Consider the following 20,653-nt stretch of genomic DNA (forward strand, 5'->3'; position numbering starts at 1 on the left):
ACGTGGAAAATAGGCAAAATCTAATTGGCTGAACGATCCAGGCTAAAACAAACGCACACAAATGTCAATGATTTCTACTGTTTCCTGTTCAATGAGGAAATATGATCTCAAGATGTCAATCATATGTCAGGCGACTATGCTTTTTTCTGCATTTGCCCCATTATGTGTATGGCCGGTTAGCTCAGTTGGCTAGAGCGTGGTGCTAATAACGCCAAGGTCGCGGGTTCGATCCCCGTACGGGCCAAATTTATGGCTTTAGAGGCAAATGTCTGGCATTAGCTAAATTTGATTTAATTGAGATTAATGGAAAGTAGTACTATCTAAATCAGGAGTGTCCATCGTGTCCAATGAAACTGTGGAAAACCCTGCAGACCTGATATGAACACTAATGCCCTGTCATCGTGATTTTCTAGTAAAATGATGTATTTCTTTTTTTTATTGTTTGACTGAGTCTATTTAACAATACTTCCAATTGTTAACCTAGTGATAGCATTTTAACAACATGTTAGGTTGTTTTATAAATTCATTTAAAACTGGGTGCCCCTTGCGCTAATTGGTAAGAAAAAAAAGGTTGATCATACCATGATATGACGTATCAGGCGACACCCTCATTCTGTGGATTATCACTGCGGCCGGTTAGCTCAGTTGGTTAGAGCGTGGTGCTAATTACGCCAAGCGTCAAAGAAATAGGTATGGGTGGGCTGAAAGCAACTGACTGCAGGCAATCTTAAAAGCAATTGGGACTTCAATCAATCTATATCTGAATACAGTATAATAATTTGGTGAGTGCCACTCCGATGCAAAATGTCTATAACAGCTGAAATAGATGGTAGGGCGCCCGCTTTGAGACTGGGAGGTCGCTGGTTCGCGCCTCGGCCGAGTCATACCTAAGACTTATAACATTGGTAAATGGCGGCGCCCTCTGTTGGCTGCGGCTGCATCGGCTCGCTACAACGGGTCAGGTGTATCGACATTTCGTTCTGTGTACATTGTTACAAAGAATGACAATACAAAGGAAATTATTATTATTATTATTAAATAAGGGCAGCACGGCGGCGCAGTGGTTAGCGCTTGTGCGGCACAGTTCATGTCATGGGAACCTGTTGTGGGTTCAAATCCAGCTCCAGACTTCCTGTGCGGAGTTTGTATGTTCTCCCCGTGCTTACGTGGGTTTCCTCCGGGCACTCCGGTTTCCTCCCACGTTCCAAAAACATGTATTTCAGGTGAATTGGCCGGTCCAAATTGTCCCTAGGTGTGAATGAGCGAATGAGTTGTCTGTCCCTGTGTGCCCTGCGATTGGCTGGCAACCAGTTCAGGATGTCCCCTGCCCACTGCCCAAGGATGGCTGGGATGGGCTCCAGCCCCCCCGCGACCCTGATGAGGATAAGCGGTATGGCTGATGAGATGAGATTATTAAATAAACCCCCACATACCTCCACCTCTTATAAGGGGATGTCAATTAAGTGCAGCACATTTAATAACTGGATCCTTTAACCACACGGGTCATAGGAGCAACATTTTCTGTTATGTGTCTTGGGCAAGGGCGACAGTCCCTCTCCAGGCCAACATATACTTAACAAAAATATAATTTACTTGAAATCAAAACAAAAACGGAATAATATATAAAATTTGATGGCACTGTGATTAACAGATTTAAAACTGTGTGTATTTAAAATTACCTAAAGCCCTGAAAGCTGGAAACACACAAAAGTATGAATAGTATTTATCCATCTGTAGTGCCTTGTACTATTTATTTATTTAGAAACAATTAATTAGTCATTAACAATGACTGTAAAATTCAAGACACTTTGTAATTGGAAATTCATTCATATGTATAATTGGATTAACTATGTAAGTTTTTTGTGTAATACTGTACCTTTAAATGTACGATGAGATATTGAGTCTCAGAGAAGAATGGAGGTAAAAACACATTCACAACCGATCAGGCAATAAAATGTTTCCTATATAGAAGCTGAAAGTGATTCTTGTAGGCCACTTCAAGGGAACATATCAAAAGAATAATCAAAGAGACAGTGTGTAATATATAGTGCCTCCTAGAAGTACAAAAAGTTACTCAGTTAAAAAAAAAAACATTGATTTGAATACTAGGCATGATCTATCGTACCAATGTTTATTTATATATATTTTTAAAAATCATAAGTCAAAAATTGTATTTCTTTTACACAGGAATCCATACCCATAAGTTGTCACCATGTTTGTCTGCCATCTTGTTGCTTACGTTTTTTCGCTTGTATTACACAGCAGTGCCATCTAGTGGTCAAATTAAAGATTGGAGCTTTAAAATCTCATCTCATCTCATTAGCCGTACCGCTTATCCTCAGTAGGGTCGCGGGGGGCTGGAGCCCATCCCAGCAATCATCGGGCAGTGGGCAGGGGACACCCTGAACTGGTTGCCAGCCAATCGCAGGGCACACAGGGACAGACAACTCATTCGCTCATTCACACCTAGGGACAATTTGGACCGGCCAATTCACCTGAAATGCATGTCTTTGGAATGTGGGAGGAAACCGGAGTGCCCGGAGGAAACCCAAATCATGTTTTAAAATTGAAGATAATATCTGCTCATTATGTCACGTTGAAACTGACCATAAGTTCTTCTCATGTCCAACTATGGCAGGATTTTGTAGCTCTGACTCACTCCAGTCATCCCCACTTTTCCAGAGATCATATGTTTGGACTTGGAACAATGATGAAAGGCCAAAAATCGTATTCTATGTACAGCATTTTTTTTAATCCACAAAGGAAAATAAAAAAATGTAAACCTGTTTTTTGGAATTGTTTTAATCCAATTGATTTTTTTGGCTTGAATCTTTTAAGTTTGATAAACATTCCCAATTTCCAAGATATATAACATATGAATCTCCAACTAGTATTGAATTGAACATGTCATGATCGTTTTTCTTTTTACTTGATTTTAAATCTTAAATGGTCTCCATTTATATCGCACTTCTCAACTCAATGAAGACCTCCCAAAGTGCTTTACTTAACCATTTACATTTCTTTTATTTACTTATTTTCCTGTTTATTTTCTACGGCACTTTTTGTTCCCTTGAACTTGAGGACGACCCCAAAAATTCAGTTGAACACCCCCAAGTGCTGAAAAAAGGGGCATATAGCAAGATCTAAAAACAGAGGTTTATCATTTATTTCCAGACGTATTTTCTTCCTAAATTGCCCATCTTAGTCTAATTGTACTGCCAGTGCTGACATGATGATGAATATACACAAAACGGACCAAGATCTTTACATCTGTTACAAAGAAACCCAATGGCTCCAAAAAAATGTGATTCCAAGGAAGCCTACTGCCCACCGGCCATGTTGAGGGTGAAATTTTTAAGACACGCATGCTTAAAGGTATAACACAGAAAAAAGCTTCTCATTTACAATGCAAGGAGAAAATGTATTTTAGTGTCCTGTCATGTGCCCAATAATGTTGGCAGCAAAGCTGTGAGTAAAACCAAGCAAGCTCAACTTCAGAAATATATACCATTCAAAATTCTCACTATCAAACAGGGCACAGTTCAGTCACTGCACCTCACAGCTGGTGGTTTTGTTGAATAAAAGCTAAAAGGTCCGCTTTGGAGAGCTTGTCGGGGTCCCCTCGCGTCTGAGAGTCGTGCACCATGACGCCATCCTCCCAGGCCCAGAAAAGACGCTCGGCATGACAAACGCTAGAGGTGTGAAATGAAAAGCACATACGCGTGAAGTAACCCTAAATAAAATACTAATACAGGGGTGTCTAAGTCATGGGAGAGAAAAGACTCTCACAGGGGCCGGACTAGTGGATCAAAGTGAGAAAAAAAGAGAGCAGGAGAGAGAGAAAGAGGAAGAGAGAAAAGTTATTCAGGGATCAGAATGGAGATTTTCATTTTCAGCTGAAATAGCCAGGGTCCAGGGGCCGCAGGCCCCGGCCAGGTCCAGGGCGGAGCCCGGTGGGGGGCTCAGGGGGGCAAAGCCCCCCCTTGAAGCCAACACCATTTATCTTATTTGCTATGTGAAAATTGCACTAGAATGAATTAAATCCAACAAAACAGAAACCATGTATTTTTTTCAGTTTTAAGATGTTTAAAACAATTGGGGGATTACAATGTTACAACCATCACCATTGTTGTTGTGTTTTGATTATGAAGATGGACCTTGTATTTAGCTACTAATCAACAATATATATGGAAATATATACATCATTAATTTGAAAATAGAATGCACAAACTGAACATGCTTAAAGAAAATACATGTCATAAATTTTGTTTATCCTGTTCTAAATATTGTATAAACACAAAAGATAAAATCATTTCATAAATAAATAGATTTATAAATACCTCAGATTGGGATTTTCTGTCACACAGGGGAACCAGTGGTTGACTGCTGCTAGTATTTGAAGTGGAAGGATTTGGAACGGCCAATAATGTTGAACCGGTGGTGTTACTGTTAGTTTCACTGCCGATTTTAAATGCGGATCCGAGTGCATAATTTGATCGCCGGCAAGCTATTTTTGCTTTGTGCTTGTTCATTTCAGCATGATCGAACAGTGCCACACAACCTCGTGTACCATAATTGATCAGATCGACACAGTATAGACACTTTGCTTTCCCTGGAACATCACACTTTGCGATGAACTGGCTCAAAGTTTCTGTAACTTCCTCGATCTTTGCGCCGATTTTAACGTTTACTGTGACAGTCTTCTCCAGCCATGACCACTTAAATTTATTCTTGATTCCTTTATCAATCTCGGAGACAAAAGCCTCGTCTTCTTTTCTTAGTATTTTCATATTTACTTTTTCAAACACTCATTTCACCGTTTTAAAAGACCGGAAGGAGCGCCATGTCTGAGAAAGCCAATGCTCTGAACAAAAGCTCCGCTGATTGGTTATCAGCGAACCTATCGACCAATGATAGGAGTCGATCTATTAACTATAGAGCTAATGCGCTGCGCTTCTTTTTGCCGATTTTTCTCGCGATCTCTTACTGCTAACTTGGGGTGATGAAACAGTCACGTATCATACCTCACCCCCCCAAAATATTTACTCATCGAATTTAGACGATTTACGGGAATGACCTTTGGGGTTCAAAAACAGCGGAAATCCGTGGATCCGCGGAAAATTCTGATCCCTGGTTATTAGGAGAAAGACAGAGAGAGAACGAGACAAAGAAAGAGAAAAAGACAGACAGAGAGAGGGAAAGAGAAAAAACAGAAAAGCGAAAGAAAGAGAAAGACTAGAGAAAGACAAAGAGATAGTGAGAAAGAGAACGAAAGAGTCACAGGAAGCAGAGAGAATGAAAGAAGGGAAGAAAGAAAGATAGAAGAGAAGAAACAAACAACAGAAAAAGATAAAAAGGGTAAGATAAGCAAAAGAGAGAAAAAAAAATAGTCAGATAAGGGGGAGGAAAAGAGAAGAAACAAAACAGAAAAGGGAGCTGGACACAGAGATGATCAAGAGATTAAGATAAAACTAGAAAAACATTGACAGTGAGAGAGATAGAAGAGAAAAGGACAGTCAGAAAAATAAAGTATAAGAGAGAACAAGAGAGAAAGGGAAAAAAATGGCAACAAGAAAAGAGGGATGGACAAAGAAAGATAACGAGTAGAGAAAGACAAAACTTGACAAAAGGTAGAGAAAGCAAGAGATAATAAATAGAGAATAAAGAGAGAGGGAGAGATAAAGAGAAAGGAAAAAAGAAAGAGTGAAGGTGAAAGTAGGAAAAAGAATGAGGCATAAAGAGAGAGAAAAAGATAGGAAAGAAAGAGACAGAAAAAGAAGGAAGTATGACAGAGAGAAAAATAGAGAGCGAAATAGAGAGACAAATAGGTAGAGAGATAGAGAGAGAAAGATAAGAGAGAAATGGGAGAAAGTGAGAAAGAAAGAGCAAGAGAAAATTTGAAAGAAAGAAAGGACAAAATGCAACTCCAGTAGTTTTGTGAGTGGTGCCTGGCTTTGGCGACATCCAGTGGACATACAGTATATCAAACTGCAAGTCATTTTTTTCTTTTGCTTCTTTCAGCGTTGTCTTGCCGGCCTAATCTGGCCCGCATGATCGACACCCCGGTGCTCATGCAACGGCAAAAGAGAGCGTAACATACTGGAAGGGCGAAGCGGCGTCCGCCGGCGTGTCAAAGACGGCTGATTTGTTGTTCTTGTTGAAGAAGTATTTCCTCTTTGAGGTTTTGCTGTACGCCATCATCCAAGGCTCTAAATGACACAGTGGGCATTTTCATTTTGATATAATTCCATTTAATCATTAAGAGACGCACCATTGGTGGTCTTGATGATGTAGAGTCCAGTTGGGAGAAAGTGGCGGTCGTCTCGACCCGTGTAGGACAAACGTGGGACCCCGCCTGAACTTTTCGTCACCTTCATTTCCAGCCTGATTGAAAACATCAAAAGAATAATCGTTCACCAACCATTTAAAGCAAGGGATACGAACTCAAGTTACTAGGATGCCGTCGGAGGTAGGGCCAAAACAGCCTTTCTACAAGAGAGGTCCAATCAGAGTTCGTGACGCCTTTTTCTTCAATGCCAAATCCAAGCACTTATCAAGCACTTTCAAAGGAACAAATCCAGCACCGATTAAAAGAAAATGTTTTGTTGTTGACTTTGAGGATGAAACTAGTCGCTATCTTGCTGCTACCACATCAACTTTCCTTCAGGTTAACGATGTGTAGCCTGAGGATGAATTATTTAGTTTGTTATCTACAGGGTTCGTACAGCTTTTCATGGCCAAATTGAAGCACTTTTCAAACACTTTCAAGGACGATTTTTCATTTATTTTCCAGTCCCTTGAAATGAAAAAAATCCAGCACCGATCAAAGGAAGGTTTATTTTTTGTTTACTTTGATGACTCAAATAAAGTCACTATGTTGCTGCTAGCCCATACTTCTTGCTATTTTGAGATGTTCCTATCTATGATCTACTACATTTTGTGTCAATGGGCTGCTAGTAATAGATAGAAATTCTGCTATTCTGCTTTAACAATGCACGTACAGCTAGGCTACGTCACACTTGATTACAAACACCGAAAGGCCTCAATGGGTGTTGGGTAATAATTGAGTTCAGTAAAGAAGACAAAAAAAGAAAGTACTGTATGTATTGGAGCGGAAACAGCCTAATTTGGACTTATTTTAATGATATTGTTTGCTCTGAAGCAGAGGGCCTTCAATATTTCAATACTGAAGGCTGCTGAGCTTATGTTTTATTTAATTTAATTTATATATATTTTCGTGTTTTTCAGAGGATCTGTGGCTAAATTGGTCAAAGTAGAGTTGTAAATAGTTGTTTTTTGGATTTTATCATAGCACTGAATATATATATATATATATATATATATATATATTTACATTATGTGTTGCCGTTTGACTCGAAATCTGTTCAGTGAGTAAGAAGCTAAAATTGTTTGGTATTTTACTTTTTTTGGGAAGATCTGCAACTGTTTTAATTTACATTTCATGCGTTTTTCAGGGATCACTAGCGAAACCTAAAATTACTAAATACTAAATAAATTGCCGCATAATGTTTTATTATTATTGATAATATATCATTAAAAAACAAAACATCTGAAAAGCCGTTCGGGCGCTGAATGAGTCGGCTCTTCTCAGAGGGCCGAGCCAAAAAAGATGGTTTTCAAAATGAAGCTGTCTTCTTGAGTGCGACCAGTAGGGAGCAGTGATGCTACACATGATAACGCCATCATGACAAGACCACAAGTCCGTTTACTTTTTAAAGGTAATTATGCGGCAAAACAGACAGATTGCAAAAAGGAATGTCCAACGATGCAGAAATTAAGAACATGCTTGCTGAGAATCGTGTCATGAGCTGGCTGTCATAGAACGTTATTGGTGAGCTATACCGGCTTTCTAGTTTTCAGGTAACTTGTTTCAAATTGTTCGTGATGTTTCTCTGATGAGTACATTTTGAAATGGTCATCATATGTTGAATCTCAAGTATTGAGGCTTTCCAATTATATGTGGCTTAACATGTTTCAGTGACTGGTGACATTGTACAGACACGTTAAATGGTTAATAGTAAGGCGGGGGTGGGGGGCATAAATCATTATCAAGGGGGCCACAAATTGCCCACAGGCTGAATTGAGACCATGTGCATTGACGGATCTTCCCACCAGAAGCAGTTATCATACCGTACAAAAATCTTCTCCAACTCCTCCAGCCTGTACACCTCCTTCACTCTGTTTTGGGTCAGAAAAAAAGTATGAAAATGCTTTGAGTGTGGAAGGAAAAAGTGAAGCTTATCAAAAGTAAAAAGGGAAAAAAGGCACCTGATGGGGTTCATGTCAGGTCTACTGGGCTTGCCCACCGCCTTCATAAACTTCTCCGCCATCTCGATTCTACACGCCAAAAACACATTGCCACACAGTTTAATGATGGGAATCATAGTAGAATCAAGTTGTTGTTAATCAATAAATGTGTTGGGTTTACAGAAGATTCCTTGTTATCTATGATTATAATTTGTGTGGGAGGTTACTAATGTAAGCTAAAGGATAAAGCATAATACTACTAATAGAACAAAGCTATACATTTGGGATTGACCTTCTGTTTACTGATGCGGCCCGCCTCAGAACCAAACGTCTGGATCGAGCGTTAGAGCCAAACTGAGCTTGACATCCCTGATATAGATGAAAAAACATTTTAATATTGAATAATCAATATTCAATTGATAATCTATATTTATATTCGAAACATAGCTGTCCCAAACGCTTATATCATGATGTGTATTTTCTCGTAACCTCAGAGGACCTGTTTAAATCTAGGCTTAAAACACACTTATATTTATTAGCTTATGAATTACTTATATTTCATGTTGACAATGTGTGTATTGTTTTTTGATGCCCTTGCAACATCCATTTTGGCCTGGTCATCCAGAAAGGAGGATTACCTTATGTGTGGTCCGTTCTCAAGGTTTCTTCATTTTTCTCATGCTGAGGTTTTTAGTTTTTCCTTCCTTTCATGTAGGTTTTAGATCAGGGGATAGTGTAATAATAGTCTATAGTGTGTAACAGTTTGTAGTCTGCACAGCCCATAGAGACTTCTTGTAATAGGGGCTATAGAAATAAACATGATTTGACTTGGGCGGCTACTCAGCGAGCACGCGTTTCCCACTCACCGCTTGTTGAAATGCTGCTCTCGGACATCAGTGCCGTTTAGGATGAGTGCATCCAACACGTGCACTGCGTTGATCCGCCGCTGCGCTTTACCCTGTGGATGGTTTCGTTATCATTTTTGGAGCCCAGGCGAAGGGTTTTGTAAACCTTTTTAGAGCAGAGACGGGCGAAGTTCTTCCATTGGGGAGTTGGCTTACCTCGCCCTTGAGCTCCTGCACGATCTCTACGCTCAATAGCGAATCTCTTGGGAGCTCCAATCTGAAGTTCTCTAGCTTCTTCCAGCGTTGAGGCGATTTACCGTCCCACGTATAAATCTGTGATTTCTGCACCGGACGTGGGGTCGAGTTTGTTTTAACAAATTTAATACCGCCAAATTGTATGTGAGTGACTCACGCCCAGTGCTAGGAGGAAAATCTGCTCCCCTCCCCCCACGATGCAACGGTAGTCCAAGACCAGGCGGAGCTTTTCCATTGTGCTGGCGCCGAGCGGTCTTAGGCTGCTTTTGAACAAATCCAAGTCGGGATTCTTGGGGAATAAACAAAATATTTGAATTTGAAGAACCAGGATAGATACTCTAAAATCACAGACCTTGACCAGCTCGTAAAACTTGGACCTTGGGTCAGAGGATGCCGGCGTGACTCTGGCCTTGTCAGGCACCTGGAAGAATTAGAATTTTCTTAATTATAATTGATAACAATGTAGCGAACATTGTTTGCAACAAGATCAGACATGGCACTCCAGGATAAATACGTAAAAACAAACATAATAAGAAATAAAATGGAAAAATGTCTGAATAAACAGGCAAACATATTTACAAATTAGTGCTTGAAGACTGGCATAAGTTGTAATAATACTCCAATGAAATCTAGTGCATTGTAACTATGGTGCAAATAAATGTAGTGCAATATCCTTTAGCAGCAAATAAGTCAATAGATAAAATATGAATACTCATTTTTTAATACAAATGACAAGATATATATTTTTCAGTTATGCGCGCTTGTTTAGGATGGTGATGGCCCTGGGGAAGAAACTGCCTAAGCCTGTAAGTCCTCGTTTGAAGGGCCCTGTAGTGCAGGGGTCGGGAACCTTTTTGACTCAAAGAGCCATCAAAGCAAAAAATATTAATTTTATTTTGGGAAAGAGCCACACCATATATTATGAGACAAATTTACAAAATTGCTAAACCCGCACCCCAGACAAAAGCTTAGTCTTCAGCACATTTATTTTTGATGATTTGATAAAAATTATGAAAAAAGAATAATGCCAGAGCCCCTGTCCCAAAATCAACAAACATACCACTTTAAACTTGTCTCTTTCTTGCAATTACTCAAGATCGGTTAAACTCCTTTTGACCCTTTTTTTCATACATATTGATTTCAAAACCAGATGCAAGCTGTTATTGTGTAAAAACGTCACAACATTCTGCAAATAGGGAGCCTGATGAGCTCACTTTTGGCGCAGATGGCGTAGGGCGAGAGATGGGAGGGAGTGCTTGCGCTTTTTGCATGGCTCCACCCATCCCTCCCACTCACCCAATCAAAAGACTAAGTTCTCTTCCGGTGTTTTGGCGTATTTACAGTGTGTTCTGTGGATTCATCATAAGGTATCTGAACACTGAACACAGATTATATAGTGAACTTTTATATAAAGGATTCTTTAGCGTTGTACAGCCAAAACGAGTTTTTTTCCCACCTTTTTTGTGTGACACCTTGACTGTAAATTGTAGTGAAAAACGTGCCCTATATATACTGCGAAGTAACGCCGTAAGTCTTAGTTCTGGATTGGCTTTGCGTGTACCTGAATAGGACGAACCACTCAAGTTTCGAATAGGATGGAGAAATTTTGCATGCAATCAAATTTGTCTCTGAGCCATAGATATTCATAGAAAGAGCCATATATGGCTCGCGAGCCATAGGTTCCCGACCCCTGCTGTAGTGCCTACTACAGGGAAACAGAATGTGTGAGTGAGGTAGTGACGTGCAGTCAGGAAAGGCAAGTGAGGCAACAACATCAGTATACCTGTCAAAGAATACATTTTCTCCATATTGTATATGTTTTTTGATATTTCAAATTGTGTACGCCGTACAAGAATATTTGTAGGGAAAAAAAAATCTTACATGAATCTTGCCCGAATTGATTCGGTCAATGGTAGCAGACAACGTCATCAGAGTACAGGAAAACAACAGGAATTGATATTCAGACATCTTTTATGAAAATTTAACCAAAATTTCCAGTTTCTGTCACAGAGTAAAACGAGCTGTAAAAAAGACAATGTCAGCAAAATCCTGTTCTGCTACGTAGAAGCAACTCTAAATTTACCGCAGGAGGTGAGAGAACAAAGAATGGTGCTGAAAGAAAAGTTTGTGTTGTTTATCTGGTAAATAAAATAATCTAGTTTACACGAATTACCTTTGTTTTTATTCAACATCGTCTGTCTTGCTGTGAGTAAATAGGTGCTGCGTTGTGTTTGTAAGATTTGTTTGGGTCGTACGGGCACAATTTCCTCTGGTGTGTCTTGGGCAAGTACAGCCTGGTAGCGACCATCCCTCTCTAGGCCAACTAATGTTTCCACAAAATCTCGGACCTTTCGCGTGTAAGGCAAATACGCTAACCACTGCGCCGCGGAAACACTATTATCGTTTAATAAGGGCAACTGCGATCATTAATAAGGGGCGCAATGGGCTGAAGTTCATAGGTGTGCATTTGCAACGAATAAGTCTCATGTAACGTCACAATTTCTGGATTTCCTTTTTAAAATCGCGGAGTTTTCTCATTCACATTTCAATTACCAAGAGCGGTCGGCCACCGATACTTGTCTCAGTATCGCCTTAGGGAGGGGCGGTAGGAGAACTGCGTCATTTGTGTCAAACTGAAGCATATCAAAGACTTTTATAAGCAAGTTATCGATGCTTTTATTCAAAAGGAGTGGCGCATGGACTTTATTTATGAGGCAAGACGATAACAGTTTAAAGGTTATTTTTGTCTGTGCCAGTTTGTATATTGTTGTTGAAAACCTGATGTTTTTTTTTCAAACAAAAGACATTAAATGTTGCCAATCAATATCAAATGATGAATAAGCTATAAAGAGTGTACATTTATTTGGAGACATTACTGTACATCACCGCGCATCAGTTGAGTGTGGAGAGGGGAATGGAATATGTTTGGTCTTGGCATTGGTGGGGACATAGCGCAGTGCTCACATAATATTGGTTGGGACAAATCAATGATTGCTCAATATTGATGGGGACAGGTCCCCTCTATCGATGCCAAAACTCTGCTCTTAGGCGAGACACGTGAGGAAGTGCACGTTTGCGGCTGCTCACCCCCCAGAGTTTGAGACACTGTTTGCGTATGTCAGCTTGGGTGGGCTCTATCAGCGTCCTGGAAGGGGCAAATAACACACAATTATGCATGAGTAAATAACATGCAAAGTTCATAGGGTGCACCAAACATTACTCACGGTTCCATAACGAAGGCATGAATCTTAGCCAGAGCTTTAATCTGGATGGCGCACAAGCTTCAAAATCGATACGAAAACGAATGAGCTGAGTCTGCGTCCGAGGAAGGAGCCGCTAAAAACTAACCTCTCGTTGGAATTGACCATGGAGTTGAAGAAGTCTGTATCTTCCTTGATGATGCTGAGCGGGACTACGTCAGTCACATCCGTCTCTGTGTCCCGCAGCTGCTTCAGCTTCAGGTTGACACGGAACATGTACGCCCTGACCGCATCTGAGCCCGGTTTCAGGCCCCGACATACTACGTACCTGAAACGAGTCATAAATAACCCAATTGGGCCAATAGGTTGGGTTGTTCAGATATTTTGGGAAGTAGAAAAGCAACAAGACAACAAACAAACACATATTCATACTTAAAATAAACCAGATTTGGGAGGTTAAAACAAAATGTCCAGATCTTTTGGGTAGTTTAACAAAACAACCCATTTTGTTGTTGTAATGTTAAATGAAAAAACCAAAATGTATGTTGTTATTATGTTAAAGGGACAGTCTGTAATATTTAGTGCCTCCTAGAGGTACAAAACACTTTCATCCAGTAAAAAAACAAAACAAAACACTGATTTTTATACTAGGCAAAAAATACATAAACTATCATACCAATTTTAATTTTGATTTAAAGAAAATCATATGTCGAGAAAAAAAATCATATGTCAAGAAATTTGTATTTCTTTTACATATAGAAAACCCCAAGTCGTTGCCAAGTTCGTCCATCAGGATGCCACCATGCTTTGCCAATTATAATACCAGACAACACAGGGCCATCTATTGGTATAATAATACGCATTGGGGCTTCAAACAAAATTGTCAAAATTTTTGCTGGGTGTAAACTAGTAATAGAGTCTAAATAAGGGGTTGGGAATCTTTATGACCCCAAGAGCCACTATAACAAAAAAAAATATATATTTTTTTTGAAAGAGAGCCATATATTTAAAGACAAAATTCAGAAAATCTGCTAGATACGCTATCCGGACAAAATCTATCGGCACATTTTTTTTTATATTGTGTGATCTTAGATGGTTTGATAACATTTATGAAGTAAGAATAATGCCAGAGCCAATATCCCATATCAACAAATAATTTGCCTCCCTCCCGCAATTACTTAATATTGTTGAGGCTCATTTTGACTTTTTTTTCATAAATGGTTTCTAAACAAGGTGCAAACAGAGTTCTTTTGTTAAAATGACACAAAACCATGCAAACAAGGATACTCAAGTATTACCTTCGGTGCAGACGGGGCTGGGCATAGCTCCGGCCACGCCTACCGCTCACCCTATCAAATTGCTCTGTGTGTGTGCTTGACTGGCGTTTCTGTCTGTTTACAGATGTTCCGTGGGTTTTCACATTCAACCTAAATTATTTAAATGTTCTTCCATATAAAGGATTATTATCTACTGATTTACTTTCATAACAGGGTCCGTTGGTGTGACACCTTGACTGTAAACTATTTATATACTGGACCGAACCATTCTAACTGAATGTGCTATGTAAGCTATGCGTGCACTACACTCAACTTTGCGCTAGTTGGTCTAGCATTGCTAAGGATGAAATCTGCATGCGCATACTTTTTTCTGTGAGCCATATGTAGTCATGAAAAGAGCTTTAGTTTCTCGACCCCTGGTCCAAATAGTTCTGTATAAAACTGTCAAATTCAATTTTGTTTTTTCATTTCTTTTATGTTTGTATTGTATTGCTTCAAATAATATATATTTCTTCTAAAGCATTTTTCAGCAATAATCTGCCCATCAAAGTGCTGTATAAAAACATACACTGTATTGCCGCTGAACAAGCCAAAACACGTAAGAGACACAGACAATGGTTAAAATACAATAAAAACTAAAAAAAACAGTAATAAAAATAAAATATGATTATGACGAGGCACAGACTAACCATGTGAGAAAAGGGACGCGAGGGAGGGGTTAGCCACACTAATAGGTATGCCGGCAGATGGCTTTAGAATGTCAGCCATTGAACCACACCCTAACAGTGTGGGCCTCAAAAATGAGAAAACACTGAAATATAAATAAAAACAACTGCGGAAGAAAACATAAAATGTGAAGTAAAAGTAGGATACAGTTAAAGATTAGAATTTGAACAAATTAGAGCTATATGAAAATGATCAATTGAAAGCCATATTAAAAAAGTGGGTCTTGAGTCTCCTCTTAAAAACATCACACAGACCGATGTCCTCCGGCAAACCTTTCTATAGGTGAGGACCAAAGTGGCGGAATGCTGTTTCACCATAAAGGTTTTTGGTCCTTACCCTAGGAAGTCAACAAACCGCTGCCAGAGGTTGTCAGAGGCCGCAATGGCTCATATAACAAAAGCATTTCAGACAGATAGGATGGCCTAAGACCGTTAAGGCATGTAAAAACTAGTAAAAACACCTTAAAATTGATTCTGCGCACAGGGAACCAATAGAGCAATTTTAAAATTGGTGTAAAGAGACTTCAAATGAAATTGAACCAATTTTACTAGGTTTTATGTGGCAAGATGATACAGTTACTGTAGAAGTGGTTATTTTGTACTATACTACTCAAATGTTTGTTGTTTTTTAATGAAGAACACAATATTTAGGGGGGGACATTAGTTGGCCCGGAGAGGGATGGACGCCATTAGGCTGTACTTGCCCAAGACACACCACAGTAAATGGTGCCCCTACGATCTACGATCCGAGTGGTTAAGAGATACAACCCACCCAGTTTTGTATAAATAGGACCACTGTTGACACAAATTGGGTTATTTTAGACACACTACCCTATATTTTGCATTTCAAACAACATTTCTACACATGGAGGTTCGTTTTAAACAATGTTACCCAATTTTAGCAGCGTTGTTTTGGATAAAAGGGACTACTATTGACAAATACTGTTTTTTTTTACCCGATTTTTTTTTTAAGTTGTACGTTTGAAGTAATTAGGCATGACAGACACATCAGCTCTATGCAAAGAAGCTCACCTCTCGGAATTGGCGGGCCGACTTGTGACAGGTTTGAAGAGCGTGATGCGGTCGAAGCACAGGTACAGCAAATAGACCAAACCCACGCTGAAAGGCGTGAAGAGATCAAATGTCTTACAGACAAAGTGGCCACCTGCCGGAGAAACATTTCAATTAAGAATCAACCTGAAATTAGGATTCTAGTGAAAAATGCTTTCATTTACACGCATTGTTGACATTATTTGTGAACAATAGTTGGTGCCTAAACAAACTAGGCGAAGCTAACCAGTCCTTAGTGTCGAGAGAGCCGTGAGGAACTGGCAGAGTAGCAGCTGTTTGGTGAGGATCTCCTGAAGGTTCTCCTGGCCCTCCACAGAGATACCCTGCCAACCCCAAAAAATATCAATAACTCTTGCTTTTTTGTTTTCAATCAGCAATAAAGAGTGGAAAAACTGAATAATTATTCACATTTGGAGTCATTAACACCATGCGAGGAGGTAAGAGTGTGAGCTTACCCCATCGGCCATGAGGAAGTGCAACCCCCTCCCGTCAGTGCTGTCCAGTACAAAATTCCGAAATGCAGTTATGTTTTCCGGACGGGTGATATCGCCGTCACCGTCCACTCCTTCTTCGCCTGCCAAACGGAAAAGACATATGATGCCTTGCTGCATTTGCAAACTTTTACTCATTGCCACCTACACATATAAAATCTCAAAGCTTTAAATTGGAATACAAAGCACTTTTTGCCCACCCTGGTTGTCTTCCACTCAATACAACTCAAGTTAAAGCTCAAAATTATTAAAAATATAGCCCTTAATCACAAAGAGTCTCAAAGGGCTGCACAGACCACAGATTATTGCAAACCACAGACTAGTATGACACCATCCCCCAATCCAAAACCTAAAAAGGAAAACAATTGTTAAAAAGTATACAGACGCTGCCCGACCTACGAACGAGTTATGTTTTGGACGATTGTTAGTAAGTTCTATTTGTTCTTAAGTTGCTTTAGTACTATATTTTGTATGTTTAAGGCTTGTATAGGTAACCTGTATTGTTTTGTACTAAAAAAGAAACATTTCATAAAATAATATGCTCTATAATGATAAATAAAGTGAGTTTTAACTTACTTTAGGGAGGTGCACTTCAAGAGGTCCTCCTCCGTCGTAAAAAGTGGCCGAAAAAAAGCGTTACGACCATTTTCTCAACTGCATCAGGCTTTCTTATTCCACTTTCCTTTCAAAAGAAACAGCTCGCCTCTTTTTTAAACGTTACACCAACCATATTAAATGGATGCATGAGATATTAAACGATAAAAATGTCAAAGTTCTTAGTGTGCTAGCGATACAGTACACGTTGTTATGATTACACACAAACCAGGAAGTAGAAGCCGGATTTTTCTTTTTCGGTGTGGATGCTGGGTGACCTCTCACATCGCCATACAGCGGAAAGAAGCACTACAGTACTCTCCTCGACTCGCAAAAAGGTGCACACAATACAAAATCTAACTTAACAGCAATGTCCGGACATTTTTCAAAAACACGAAAAAAAAAATTCGTATCTACCGTTTTGCGAAAGTCGAATTGTCGTAGGTAGGGGAGCGTCTGTATTGTATATTTTACGCTAAAAGATATAGCAAAAAGCAGTTCAAAATTATATTTTCAACTTGTTTTTCTGGTAAAATAGTAAAAATAACACCAGTACAAAAATGACCAGATGTAAGGGGTTCTTTGCAGTATGGAATATTTTCCCTGTTATTAGGCTAGATTGTAAAAATATTTTTCTCGTAAAATTGTAAAATCGTGCAAAAAATAAAGAAAAAGAAAATATAACATTTAACAATTAAAATGCATGCAGTTGTCTGACTAAAAGAAATAGCAGATCATATTGTTCATTTGATGTAATATTTTTCCTATTTTGAACTCTTTAAAAGGACCCTAATGACACCATCACACATTTTTAGTAGTACAGATATCCCTCGGTTTTTCGAGATTAATTGGGACCAGAACCAACCGCGAAAAGTAAAAAACCGCGATGTGGCATTGCCCTTAATCAAAGCCCCCGAAGGGTTAAATTAACCTCGAGATAATGTCAATGACGTAAAAGTTAATGACTGTCACAAAATAACGAGCTCATTACCGTAGTAGGGCTCAAACAGTTCGCTGGGCGCAGCGTAAAAATCCTCTAATTTGAAGTCGCATGGCCCCCTTAACGTCATGCCGAAGCCTTTGGAGTGCCAGCGTCTCCTCCACAGAATGTACTCGGAAAAGCCGCCTGGTCCTGCACAAACATCGCCGAAATACAAGAGCTCGCTGCCGTTGTCGTGCGTCAGGGGCTTCTTCATCGGGCAAGAAATTTAAGGTCAGCGCGGGGCAAGACTAACACATTCCAGATGCGAACTCACCCCATCACAGTCTCTCGGGTTAGTGAACATGTGGTCGAAGCAGTAGTCAATGTTCGCCATTTTCATGGCTGCCCTGTAAGCAACCAACATAAGGAATAAGGATGATGTCAAAGTTACATTTCACAAGTCCCACCTACCTGTTGAGAAAGATGCCCCCACGGATGGTCTCATAAGGGTTGGAACGAGTGCGCGCCCTTCTCATTTCTTCGTTTTCCAAGTTGTCAAATACTGTCTGTTAAGTATTGAGGAATGGGATATAACACTATTTTCATCAATTTAACAACATAACCTTTAAAGGTACTTTTTACAAAACACCTCACCTTGCATCGAAGAAGCGTGTGCAGAAGGTCTTCAGTACAAAATTCTGTTTCCTCTTCGATCTTTATTTTTTTCTGGGGATGAAAATCAATTAAAACATTCCCAATGGAAAAATCCCGTCGAGTTGGAGAACAACAAGGTAAATACATACCGGTCCCACTGTCACCCAGTCCCTTAACTCATCTGCATCAGGAATTTCTGTGGTGCATTCTGGAAACCAATCCACTTTTTCTGTGGCACTGGGCTGGACATGCACACACACAAACACACATGGATATACAAACGAAAGTGTAAGTAAGGTTTCAACTTTCCTATTATACCGATAGTTGAGCTTTTATTACCCATTATGCTGTAAGGCGAACTCATACGTTTGTGTTGTCATCATTATCATACTATTTTTTTCCATTTATTTCTTTGCGATAAAACAAAAAGATTTGCTTAAAGGCGCTACCTTGGGTTCATCCTGCCAGTCGATGTTGAGTTCCCCCTGGAAGCCCTGTAGCGTAAGGCCAAGCCCTCGCCTTCCCCGCTGAGTCGATGCCTCCACAATCTCCTTGCGGCCCTGACCAAACTTTCCCAGGCCTTCACCTTCACGAAAACCCATCTTGGCCTACAGTTAAAAATAGGCACGTCGAGTTGAGTAACTCTTACCCAGATCAAATTAAAATATTATTGGGACTTTCAAACATATAACTTCATTGCTAACCTATGAAACTTAAATGTTTCAAAAGACAATATCATTAAAGCAAATACATTTATGAGTGAATGGGCACACCATGAGCTTTTGTGAAACACTGTTGTACATGGAGAACTTGGAAGCCTGCGGGAGCGAGTCAGTCTCCCTGGAGCTGATCAATTCGGATGACAGGGAGAATCCCGCTCGAGGTTCTTCCTGGTCGCTAAGTGACTCATTCTGGCTGGAGTCTGGATGTGAAAAGAAATGCAAATAAAGATGAGGCCCGAAGAGATGACCAAATATCAGACAAAGAGTATCTCCACTTACCTTGCCTGGACATTCTCGACTCTTCATCAGAGCTACTGTCGTCACGGTGCCTCTTCACAGCCAGAGCTGGAGTTGGATCGACTCTTCTCTTCATCATGGCAGCTACAGAAAAGTTAGATGTGTAAATACAAAACATACATATAATCTTGAGAGGAATAAACACTATAATAGGATTAAGATGAAAGAGGTATTTGGATTTTGTGTCAACATTATAGCACCTGGTCAAGTTAAATTAAATTATTAAAACACTTTATTGACAAGGAGTACTAGAAAAGATGGGAGGAAATTTGTCAATAACAAATTTTACATTTGAATCTTGATCAGTCGCATGTCAAAAAGAACAAACTTTTGCAACTAAATCGATGTTTAAGAAGATGGATACGTATGTTACGCTTTTACTTTTTAAATCGGAGAAAAATTCGTAATTAGAGATTTTAGCTATACTGTACAGGACAGCAAAACAGAAAAGCAGCAAAAACTAACCGGTTCGAGCACAAACCGCTCGTGATTCCTCAAAGAGTCCACGTCAAATTCATGCAGCCACAAAATTCAAGCTGATAAAAGTAAGGAAGAAAATGAAAGGTTTTTTTGTAAAAAATAATGCAAAGCAGTTCAATATTTAACAGCGAAATCTAAGACCGCCTTATTTATTTGCAACGAGGTCCTTTCACTGGGGACAAGCGCAGGATGATGACGTAGAGAAGGCACTAAAAGCTCCTGTTTAAAAAACAAGTCTAATTTTTGGGGGGGCGGGCAGAGACTTTTCCGTCTGAAATTACCAATCTTCATAATACTATACACCACCATAAAAAGACACATGCAGCACGCTTTTACAAAATTAAAAGGATAAAAAAAGGGGGGCGGGGGACCTGTCTCAAACTTAGTTGTACGTTACCTGCAATAATAGCCAAGAAGATACAATACTGAGGATTTCATCTCAACTTTATGCAACAGACAAAATCACATTATTAGTCTGACTATTTTTAGTGACACTGCTTGAAAATTGTTCGCAGTTTTGTTAGGAGAACTAACATCCCGTATTTGTTTATAGTTTTTTAATACAATGTGGTCCTTTTGTTGGGGACTGGACTGACGCGTGATGATGACGCGACGTACTGCCAAAAATCCCTCCGTTTTAAGATCAAATAAAATCTTAATAGTGTTACTTTATTTGGCCAGTAAATTTTAAATTCGTTCAGCATTTTGCAATACTGTGATTTGGTTTCTATAAACAATGCATGGAAAATGTGTGATATTGATGAATTTGTCTGTAATATATTCACATACCTGCCAACCTCCACGGCTCCATGCCCGTACAAGTCGTATTTTCCCGTACACAATACAAAATAA

General features: G+C 39.6%; 1 protein-coding gene and 1 non-coding gene across 2 annotated transcripts; one reads left to right on the forward strand and one right to left on the reverse strand.

The window, feature by feature from the left end:
* Nucleotides 1-170: 170 nt before the first annotated feature.
* trnai-aau (transfer RNA isoleucine (anticodon AAU)) lies at nt 171-244 on the forward strand. Its single transcript has one exon. It is a non-coding gene; the product is annotated as a tRNA-Ile (tRNA).
* A 2,752-nt stretch (nt 245-2,996) lies between these two features.
* On the reverse strand, nt 2,997-19,984 carry cmtr1 (cap methyltransferase 1). Its single transcript, XM_088324630.1, has 24 exons — nt 19,787-19,984; nt 19,304-19,405; nt 19,076-19,224; nt 18,752-18,910; nt 18,452-18,544; nt 18,303-18,374; nt 18,120-18,214; nt 17,983-18,055; nt 17,718-17,916; nt 16,097-16,215; nt 15,868-15,964; nt 15,603-15,735; nt 12,717-12,896; nt 12,593-12,649; nt 12,456-12,513; nt 9,721-9,789; nt 9,526-9,657; nt 9,330-9,455; nt 9,135-9,226; nt 8,290-8,358; nt 8,152-8,199; nt 6,272-6,384; nt 6,101-6,209; nt 2,997-3,692 (listed from the first exon to the last, which is right to left on the reverse strand). Exons 2-24 carry the CDS (start codon nt 19,398-19,400, stop codon nt 3,557-3,559), a joined length of 2,475 nt encoding a protein of 824 aa, XP_088180756.1. The 5' UTR covers nt 19,401-19,405; nt 19,787-19,984; the 3' UTR covers nt 2,997-3,556.
* Between the last annotated feature and the right edge of the window lie 669 nt (nt 19,985-20,653).

Source organism: Urocampus carinirostris, chromosome 20, assembly GCF_059441175.1.
Source record: "Urocampus carinirostris isolate Australia breed hairy pipefish chromosome 20, RoL_Ucar_1.0, whole genome shotgun sequence".
In the NCBI taxonomy this organism is placed as follows: domain Eukaryota; kingdom Metazoa; phylum Chordata; class Actinopteri; order Syngnathiformes; family Syngnathidae; genus Urocampus; species Urocampus carinirostris.